The sequence below is a fragment of the Cebus imitator genome, unplaced genomic scaffold, assembly GCF_001604975.1.
Source record: "Cebus imitator isolate Cc_AM_T3 unplaced genomic scaffold, Cebus_imitator-1.0 Scaffold577, whole genome shotgun sequence".
NCBI classification, from domain to species: Eukaryota; Metazoa; Chordata; class Mammalia; order Primates; family Cebidae; genus Cebus; species Cebus imitator.
In genome coordinates this window covers 963,371-974,060 of record NW_016107892.1, presented here as the reverse complement: position 1 = coordinate 974,060, position 10,690 = coordinate 963,371, and the positions used below count along the sequence as shown (strand labels likewise).

Sequence of the window (10,690 nt, the reverse complement as noted above, 5' to 3'; positions counted from 1 at the left end):
AATTCATCACACTCATTCTCCATCAGGCCTTGTTCCCTTGCTGATGAGGAGCTGCCATCCCCTGAAGGAGGAGAGGCATTCTGATTTCTGATATTTTCAGCCTTTTTGTGCTGGTTTCTTCCCATATTTGTGGATTTATCCACCCGTCGTCTTTGTAATTGCTGACTTTCTGATTGGACCTCTGAGTGGACGTCTAGGTTGCTGATGATGATGTTATTTGTTTCTTTGTTTTCCTTCAGCAGATGCCCCTCCCCCACAGAGCTGGACCTTCCAGAGTTCAGCTGTGCTTGCTGTGAAACTCTCAACCATCAGCATTTCCAGTTGCCTTTTTTTGGTGGGGGTGGGACCAGCGAGCCTGATCACCTGGCTCCCCGCCTCGGAGCCCTCTTTTTTTCTATTCCTAATTGAATGGTCGGTTCTCTCCCAGGTGCCCCAGTCGCCTGCTGAAAAGGCGCCCAGATCTATGCAATTTCCCGTGCGCCAACAGCGCCGGCTGAAACAGCAGCGCTCAGATTCATGGCGCTTTTCTGCCCTGGAATCTCCCGGTCTGGCTCCCCGCTTCAGTCCCCCTTTCAATCAGCTGAATGGGTGACTCTGCCCTCCTGGAGTGCCAAACGCCAACTAAAAGGGCACCCAGTCCCGCATACTCCACACGGAGAACTGCTGCACCGGGCCGCCAGCAAAACAGCCACGCCGGCCGAAAGAGTTGTGCTGGTGACCTGTGGGGTTCCTCCGCTGGTCCGTGGGCAACAAAAAATCGTCTGGATATTTGGCGTCCACTCACTCCCTGCGCCTTCACTGGGAGCTGCAATCCTGAGCTGCTGCTAGTCGGCCATCTTGGATCTCTCTCCTCTCGTTCTTCTGTTTATAATAGTTCATTGATACTAATATGTATAGCATCAGCCGTGTCTTCTCTAAAATTTGGTCATTAAATTAGCAACTATTTGTGATGCTTTTCATAACCTTTTCTCTTACAGTTTTCCATTGTAAGAGGACAGTTTTATTTCCAATGAGTAAATACTTGATATAAGAGACCCTTCCTTTCTAAGTCCAGATTTCTATCTTCAGAATAAGGAGTAGCTGATAATGTGGCATAGCTCAGCTTCTAATTTAATGCTTCCACAGGCTAGGAGCCAGCACTTGGCCCCTGATTTGAAGAGTGCAGGTAGAGGTAGGAATCATAATGATGAGAAGAAGTTCATCTCTTTTTTCTCTGTCTTGGTCATGTTCTTTCTAACATATGAAAAATTAGTAAGCATCCCCCCAGTAGATACATACTCATAAAATATTAGTTACACCAATGTCAAATGCATTATAAAAATACATTAAAACATAAAGGATGAGCTTTTTTCAAAACAGAAGCTCTGTTATGTTCTTCCTGAGCCCCAAGGGATCATGCAACTTCTTCTTTGAGGAATCACTTCACTCCTTTTTGGAGATCACTCTTCCAATTCTTTAGGCCTGTCTCAAGTCCCTCCTCTTGCTTGTTTGATTTCACTATTTTAACTGTACAACTGGATTGTGAACAACTTGAGATTAGAGACCAAATGGAGTCTTATCTTTGTATCCTGCAACAATGCCTAGCACAATTTCAAGTTCATCATCATTATTCAGTATATACTTGTTGGTTAATTTCTTGGAATCATCTCAGAGCATTATTTCACTAATTATTACTAAAAAGGAAAAAAAATCCTCAGTTTTATTTTAGTAATTCTGGGTATTATACCTCAAGCTATTTATCTTCTAGGATTAAAGACAAGTGAGCCTATCTGTACTTAGAGTTTTGTGGAAATAGATGTATTATATCTGATGAAGTGGTTTAATTGGACATAATGAGAATGGTGCAGTGTGAGAACCGAACCTGAATCAGCACCCGCATCTGTTTTCGTTCCTTGAGATTTCTGTTAACTGGTTCTTGATCAAATGACGGAGTGCCAAAGCATAGTGTTTTCTTTTTTTATTTTTATTTTTATTTACTTTATCGAGTTCATTTATGCTGACATTATTGATGATCCCACCATTCCCAGGGTAGTATAAAGTACTACTTTATATTTTATATTTTGCAGTCTCTGTTCTGTTCCTCCAAACCACCACTATGTTCTTGGATTCTAAAAAGCCTTCCAAATTTCCAAAATTAATTGTTCACAGTTATGCTTAACAATTCTTCATAGTGATTGGTTCCATGAATCTCAAAGACCTAATATCATCACCTTGTTCTTATGGCATTTCTACTTTTTCATCTTTTCTTTCTCGGTAGAGAAACTAAATCTAGGCAAAGGCTGAGCATACTGGCTCATGCCTATAGTCCCAGCACTGGGAGGCTGAGGCAGGAGGATCACTTGAGCCCAGAAGTTTGAGATCAGCTTAGGCAACACAGGGAGATTTGGTCTGTACAATAAAATTCTAAAAACTTTGCCAGGCTTCATGGCACATGTCTTTAGTCTCAGCTACTGGGAAGGCTAAAGCAGGAGGATGACTTAAGTCCAAGAGGTGGAGACTGTATTGAGCCGTGACGGTGCTTCTGCCCTTAAGCCTGGCAACAGAACAAGACCCCATCTCCAAATTAAATGAATGACTGCAGAAATAAGATCCATTTATAGTCATCTGCAATCAAGAATCGAGATAGCAAAAGAGATGAAAAACAAACCCTGGTCCCAGATTTGCACTTTGTGGGGTTTTTTGTTTTGTTTTGTTTGTTTTTGAAACAGAGTTTTCCTCTTGTTGCCCAGGCTGGAGTTTAATGGCATAATCTCAGCTCACTGCAACCTCTGCCTCCTGGGTTCAAGCAGTTATCCTGCCTCAGCCTCCAGAGTAGCTGGGATTACAGGCATGCACCATCATACCCTGCTAATTTTTGGTATTTTTAGTAGAGATGAGATTTCTCCATGTTAGTCAGGCTAGTCTCAAACTCCTGACCTCAGGTGATCCGCCCACCTTGGCCTCCCAAAGTGCTGGGATTACAGGTGTGAGCCACCATGCCTGGCCCAGATTTGTGCTTTGTATCTCCATGGATTATGTCATTTCTTCATGAAAGGTACAGTAGTGCTGTTTGCTTTCCAATGTAATTGACTAATTTCAGATCATAGCTGTTACAGATTCTGATTTAAAGGCTTTGAGATTTTTAATTTATTTGATAGATATATCAGTCATTTTTTCTTCATAACAGACACCCTAAAAATGTCATGGGCTTAAAATGACTTGGGGCTTGTTTTTCTTGCCCATGGGTTGTTTGAGATGGCTTTGCTTCAGACTGCAGGTTAAGGGTTAAGTTCAGGTCTGCTTCGCATGCCTCTCATTTTTATACCTCCGTGGTCTCATGGGGAATGTCAAGGGTACAGGCCAAACCACCCAGGCACATTTAAAAGCCTCTGCTCATATTGTGTCTCCTAAAACTCCATTGGCCCAAGCATGTCAGTGGCCTATATTACATTATGTTACATTAACAGTATTAGCAAGCACACAGTACTGCACCTCTTAGAAAGGAATGACATAATCCATGGAAACTCAATTAACTGCAAATGTGGACTCCAGTGCTTGTTTTTCATCTCTTTTGCCATCTTGATTTGCTCAAGGTCAGCAGAGCTGGGTGTATACTCAGTTTATAGCAGGAGGGAGTACAGACTTAAAAGACAGAGGATCTGGATGTGAAATCCTATGCAAGTGAAAAATTGAGATAAATAATTCAGTCTCCCGCTATAGGGAAGCAAGCCATTAAAACAGTAATTTGCTAATATAGTGCTGTGGACTGTAAATGTGACAATACTTTTCTTTTTATGGGGAGCTTACATCTTATTTGACTACATTATTTTGGAAGTTCTCCAATGCTCTGAATTTCTTTTAAGAATGCCACTTTAATCGAAAATTGTTGTTTAGTAGAATAAGTGTAAGTAGAGAAGATTGTGATATTAATTGCCTTCCATGCCTTGTTTGAGAAAGAACTGGAATTGCTAATTGATTGGGAAAACTTAAAGGATAGATTTTAAAAGGCTAGCGTAGAAAACTGCCTAAGTCTTGTAAATAAACTATTAAGAGATATAAGTTAAACTTCAAATTAAGGTGGGGGGAACAGAGTTAAGCTAGGTTAACTAAGTGTGGAAGCTGATTTCTGAGGCACCTCAGAAGGGCATTAAAGTATCTCCTCTTAGACAAGTAGGGAGAAAGTTCAGAAGTACTATGTTATATAATGTAATCTTATGATTACCTAGCAACCTAATTGAAGTCAATCTTAATATATGTTGTAAGTATAAATATGAGTTTGTATGTTGTTAATGCCTACTATATTCTGCAGTGGAATTAATAGTTCTATAGGGAAAACCTTTTTCTTTTTGAAGTAATGCTGGGTGTGTCTACTTGAATTGTTCTATTTTCTTTATTGCCTTACCTTTATCCTTGAATAGAAAACATCTTTTTATCTTTAAAATAGCATGTTTTACTACCCAAATTGATAATATTTGGGTTACTATAGGCACACAGAATTCACTTCATTTAGACAGATTAGAATACTATGGAAACTCAAAGGAAATGGTACATTTTTTTTTTTTTCTTTTTTGAGGTGGAGTCTCACCTCACTCTGTTGCCCAGGCTGAAGTGTAGTGATGCAATCTCAGATCACTGTAACCTCCGCTTCCTGGGTTCAAGCAATTCTCCCGCTTCAGCCTCATGAGTAGGTGGGACTTCAGGTGCATGCCACCATGCCCGGCTGAATTTTTGGTGTTTTTTTTTTTTTTTTTTTTTTTTGAGACGGAGTTTCACTCATGTTACCCAGGCTGGAGTGCAATGGCTCGATCTCGGCTCACCACAACCTCCGCCTCCTGGGTTCAGGCAATTCTCCTGCCTCAGCCTCCTGAGTAGCTGGGATTACAGGCACGCGCCACCGTGCCCAGCTAATTTTTTGTGTTTTTAGTAGAGACGGGGTTTCACCATGTTGACCAGGATGGTCTCGATCTCTTAACCTCGTGATCCACCCGCCTCGGCCTCCCAAAGTGCTGGGATTACAGGCTTGAGCCACCGCGCCCGGCCTATGATTTTTGTATTTTTACTAGAGACGGGGTTTCACCATGTTGGCCAGGTTAGTCTTGAACTCCTGACCTCAAGTAATCTACCCGCCTCAGCCTCCCAAAGTGCTGGGATTACAGGCGTGAGCCACTGCGTCAAAGAAATGGTGCTTTATTACAGTGTGCTTTATTGCAGTTGTGTCTCCTTTGAAGACACAAAAACAAGGAAACTAAAGGAGGATATGTATTGCAAAGCTATGTAATATTATGTAAAACCTAGTCCACTCTTTTTTCTTTCATGGAATTCAAAGTTCATTTTATCCCTGGTATGTGTATCTGGCTTTACAAAACAAATGTATCATAGGAACGTGTTTCTAAATGTTTTTTAAAACTTTTTGTTTTTAATTACAGAATCACAGGAATTTTCAAAAACAGTACCTAGAGGTCTTATGTACCTATTATGTAGCTTCCCCAATGGTGACATTAGGCCAATTTAAAAATCATTGATAGGGGCTGGGCACAGTAATTCATGCCTGTAATCCCAGCTGTTTGGGAAGCTGAGGTGGGTAGATCACTTGAGCCCAGAGTTTGACACCAGCTTGGGCAACATGGTGAAACTCCATCTCTATAAATAATGCCAAAAAAATTAGCTGGGTGTGGTGGCATTGTGCCTGTAGTCCCAGCTACTCAGGAGGCTGAGGCCAGAGGATCACCTGAGCCTCGGAGGCTGAGGCTGCAGTGAGCGATGATCGCACCACTGCATGGCAGCATGGGTGACAGAATGAGACCCTGTCCTGCCCCCCCCCAAAAAAAATTGAGGGACCATCTGTGCATTTTTTAATAAACCTGAATTATAAAGTATCTTGTAAGGATCCTTATGTAATTGTTGCTTTATTTATTGCTTTAGCACATTCTGCTCCATTCTCCCCATCTTCACATTGCACCATTGATTGGGAGGGGATTAAGTCTCGTACTTTTCTGGTACATTTTTCCCCAACAGCCTGAAAGATATGCAAGCTCCATTTTACTGCTTACGTTGAAGAAACATTTGGTTGAATATTCATATTTCTTGTTTTGAGTTTATTTTGGTGGTGTTTGAAAACTTGAAAGGTTCTATATATTTTTTTTTTTACATCATCTCTCTCTTTTTTTTTTCTAGCCTGAAAATGAAATTTCTTCAGACTGCAATCATGTAAGTATGGATTTTCTGTGATGCACCATATGTGCTTTATAGACAGATTTCGGGCTGCTCTTCCTCTTGTTCTGGGAAGTGCTGTGTTTTCTTACAGTCTCTTAATCTTAAAAGAACAACAAACTTTAAGGACCTTGGTAAAGTCAACAAATAATCCTTCATTGTAGAAACCTGCAGTTTCTCCCAAATAATATTTATGTACTTAAATTTTTCTTCAATTACAGCTACCGTGTGAAAATAATTGTCTGCTTATCAAGTCTACAACTTTAGAATTTCCTATTTTAAAGCTCTCTCATTTAGTTGTCACACAGTCATATTCTATTTGCCAGACACTCTGGTAGCACATTAAAAGGAGACTGATGTGAAATCAAGTCTGTGCAAAAAGTGTTGAGTGCTTTGGTAGAAGTTTATACAGAAGACATTGGAGACACAAAAATGAATTTTGTCCAGGTGAGTTGATATCAGGAAAGGCTTAATAATGGACATGAGGCCAGGCATGGTGGCTCACACCTGTAATCCCTGCTCTTTGGGATGCTGACGCAGGTGCATCACTTGACACCAGGAGTTTGAGAACAGCCCAGCCAACATGACGAAACCACATCTCCACTAAAAAATAAAAATTAGCTGGGCGTGGTGGTGCATGCCTGTAATCCCAGCTACTCCCGAGGCTGAGGCAGGAGAATTGTTTGAAGCCAGGAGGCAGAGGTTTCAGTGAGCCAAGATGGTGCCACTGCACTGCAGCCTGGGCAACAGAGCGAGACTCTGCCATTCATTAATTCATTCATAAATAAATGAGATAACACTTGATCTGGGTCTTAGAAGAGGCATACATATATATGTGGCCAAAGTCACTCTGTCACATTATAGAAGGTAGAATGGACTGGAGGCTGTATAAGCAGAGACAGATTGGCTGTTTAGATTACTACTTACTCCTTTTTTTTTTTTTTTGGGACGGAGTTTGACTCTTGTTGCCCAGGCTGGAATGCAGTGGTGCAATCTCAGCTTACCATAACCTCTGTCTCCTGGGTTCAAGCTATTCTCCTGCTTAAACCTCTCAAGTAGCTGGGATCATAGGCATGCGCTGCCTGTAATCTCAGCTACTCGGGAGGCTGAGGTAGGAGAATCGCTTGAACCCAGGAGGCAGAGTTTGCAGTGAGCCAAAATCACACCACTCACTCTAGCTTGAGCAACAAGAGTGAAACTCTGTCTCAAAAAAATGTATTCTCCCTCATAATCAAAAAAAAAAAATTCAACAAAAAGTGAGTATACTGTTGTCATCCATTTGATTAGCAAATATCAAAGGTTTGAAAAATGATGCACACCTGTAGTCCCAACTATAGTTCCAACTGACCCTTGAGCCTGGAGTTCAAGGCAGCAGAGACCTATGACTACAATACTGCACTGTAGCCTGGGTAACAAAGTGAGACCCCCATCTCTTACCAAGAAAAAAAAAAAGGATAAATACACAGTATTGATAAGGATGTGTGTATTTAAGCATTCTCTAACCTATAGATCAACAAACCACAAGACATGGGCCAAATCCAGTCTACTCTTCGTTTTCATACATAAAGTTTTATTGAAACAGCCACACCATTTATTCATGTATTGCCAGTGGCTGCTTTTCACACTAGGATGGCAAAGTTGAGTAATTGCAACAGAGACTATAGGTCCCTCTATACTTTCTGGCCCTCTGCAGGAGTTGTTTGCTGAACCCTGTTCAAGCCTATGGATGGGAATATAAACAAGCTATAAAACAGCCTAAAATGCATATATTTTGACCCAGCATTTCTGCTTCAATGAATTTATGGATAGTTATGCTTAAAAGAATGGACAGGGATGTGTCTGTAAAAGGATATTAGTTGTGGCATTATTTATAAAGCGAAAGATGAGAGGAAAACCTCAAAAATCCATCAATAGACTGAATCGGACAGAAGAGAAACCCAGAAAAAAGTTGATTTGTGCTTTAGAACTCTCAAAGAGCCAGCCAGGCATGGTGGCCAACGCCTGTAATCCCAGCACTTGGGTGGCTAAGGTAGGCGGATCACTTGAGGTCGGGAGTTCAAGACCAGCCTGGCCAACATGATGAAACCCCTCTCTACTAAAAATACAAAAAGTAGCCAGGAGTGGTGGAGCACCCCGGTAATCCCAGCTACTCAGGAGGCCGAAACAGGAGAATTGCTTGGACTGGAGAGGTAGAAGTTGCAGTGAGCTGAGATCATGCCACTGCACTGCAGCCTAGGCGACAGAGTAAAACTCCATCTCAAAAAAAAAAAAAACTCTCAAAAACTCTCAGAGAGCCAAGGAATAGGAAGGATATAATCCTGCTGAAAATGGGGGACAAATAGTATCCATAAAACAGGAGACTTGGATATGTAAGAAGCAATCAGGACTCTTGAGAGAACAATTATATAACCCAGTAATTCTTGTTTTTTTTTTTGAGACGGTCTCACTCTGTCCCTTAGGCTGGAGTACAGTGGTATGATCTCAGCTCACTGCAACCTCTATCTCCTGGGTTCAAGCAATCCTCCTGCCTCAGCCTCCTGAGTAGCTGAAATTACAGGCATGCGCCACCACACCTGGCTAAGTTTTGTATATTTAGTAGAGACAGAGTTTCACCATGTTGGTCAGGCTAGTCTTGAACTCCTGACCTCGTGATCAGCCTGCCTCAGCCTCCCACAGTGCTGGGATTAAAAGCATGAGCCACCGCGCCTGGCCCAGAAATTCTATACTATAGCATTCATAATGTCCAGCATGCTATCACAAATGGCTGGATATGAGATGAAGCAGGAAGATATGAATGGTAATCAAGAGATAGAGTAGCCAATAGAGATTCAGAGAAGAGATAGTTCATATATTAGAATTAATAACAACAGACAAGGACTTCAAATAGCTAATAAAATAGAGGAAAATAAAATACTTTTCTATAAATAAAATGGAGGAAAATTCTAGAGGGAAGACAGAATGGGATAGAAGCAATCTTTGAAGAAATGATGCCCAAGATATTTTCCCAAATCGAATGAGAGGCATTAACCCACAAATTCAGCAAGCTTAGTGAACCTCAAGAGAGATCCATCCACGCTTAGACAATTTTTTTTTTTTTTTTTTTGAGATGGAGTCTTACTCTGTCGCTCAGGCTGGAGTGCAATGGCGCGATCTCTGCTCACTGCAACCTCTGCCTCCACCTCCCAGGTTCAAGCAATTATCCCACCTCAGCCTCCTGAGTAGCTGCGATTACAGGCACCCACTACCATACCCAGCCAGTTTTTGTCTTTTTGGTAGGGACAGGATTACACCATGTTGGTCAGGCTGGTCTTTAATTACTGACTTCAGTTGATCCACCCCCCTCAGCTTCCCAAAGTGCTGAGATTATAAGCGTGAGTCACCGTGCCCAGCCTAGGCACATTATTAACAATCTGCCAAAATGGAAAGATAAAAGGAAAATTCAACAAGCAGGCAGAGAAAAAGAGACATTCTCTTGAGGGAAGAAAAATGACAGCTGACTTCTCAACAAAGCAAGCAGCAGAAACTAGAGGACAATTGAAACAACAAATGTGAAAGGTTGAGAGAAAATGCCAACGTAGAATTCTATACCCAGCAAAAAATATACCTTTAAAAAATGAAAATAGGCCAGGCACTGTGGCTCACGCCTGTAATCCCAGCAATTTGGGAGGCTTGAGGTGGGCAGATCACGAGGTCAGGAGTTTGAGACCAGCCTGGCCAATATAATGAAACCCCGTCTCTACTAAAAATACAAAAATTAGCTGGGCATGGTGGCACACACCTGTAGTCCCAGTTACTTGGGAGGCTGAGGCAGGAGAATCGCTTGAACCCAGGAGCAGAGGTTGCAATGAACTGAGATCATACCACTGAACTCCAGCCTGGGTGACAGAGCGAAACTCCATCTCAAAATAACTACATCCATAAATACCCTGGTTCAAGTTATTCTCGTGCCTCAGCCTCCCAAATAGTGGGATTTCAGACACATACCACTACACCTGATTAACTTTTTGTATTTTTAGTAGAGAGAGGTTTCACCATGTTGGCCAGGCTGGTATTCAACTATGTATCTATTTACTTACATATTTTGCCAGACAACCAAAAAGCTGAGAATATTTATTTCCCACATTCCCACGCTATGAGAAATCCTAAATTCTTGAAGCTGAAAGGATTACAAATTCAAACAGAAATAGCAGCACTAGAAGAGAGAAATAATTGATAAATATGACTATTATTGTTTCATTCTTTAAGAGAACTGACTTGGCTGTGCATGGTGGCTGATGCCTGTAATCCCAGCACTTTGGGAGGCCAAGGTAGGCGGATCACCTGAGGTCAGGAGTTCAAGACCAGCCTGGCCAACATGGTGAAACCGCATCTCTACTAAAAATACAAAAAATATCCAGGCATGGTGGTGCACACCTGTGATCCCAGCTACTCGAAGGCTGAGGCAGGCGAATCACTTGAACCCGGGAAGCAGAGGTTGCAGTGAACCTGGACAAAAAGAGTG

At 41.7% G+C, this 10,690-nt stretch overlaps 1 protein-coding gene across 1 annotated transcript in view; it reads left to right on the top strand.

Moving 5' to 3' along the window:
* GLG1 (golgi glycoprotein 1) overlaps window positions 1-10,690 on the top strand; it is a 172,549-nt gene that overhangs the window by 83,432 nt on the left and 78,427 nt on the right. Inside the window, exon 2 of the mRNA XM_017516258.2 lies at window positions 6,154-6,186. Within this exon, the coding sequence (XP_017371747.1) occupies window positions 6,154-6,186 (33 nt within the window). The remainder of the gene's footprint in view (window positions 1-6,153; window positions 6,187-10,690) is intronic.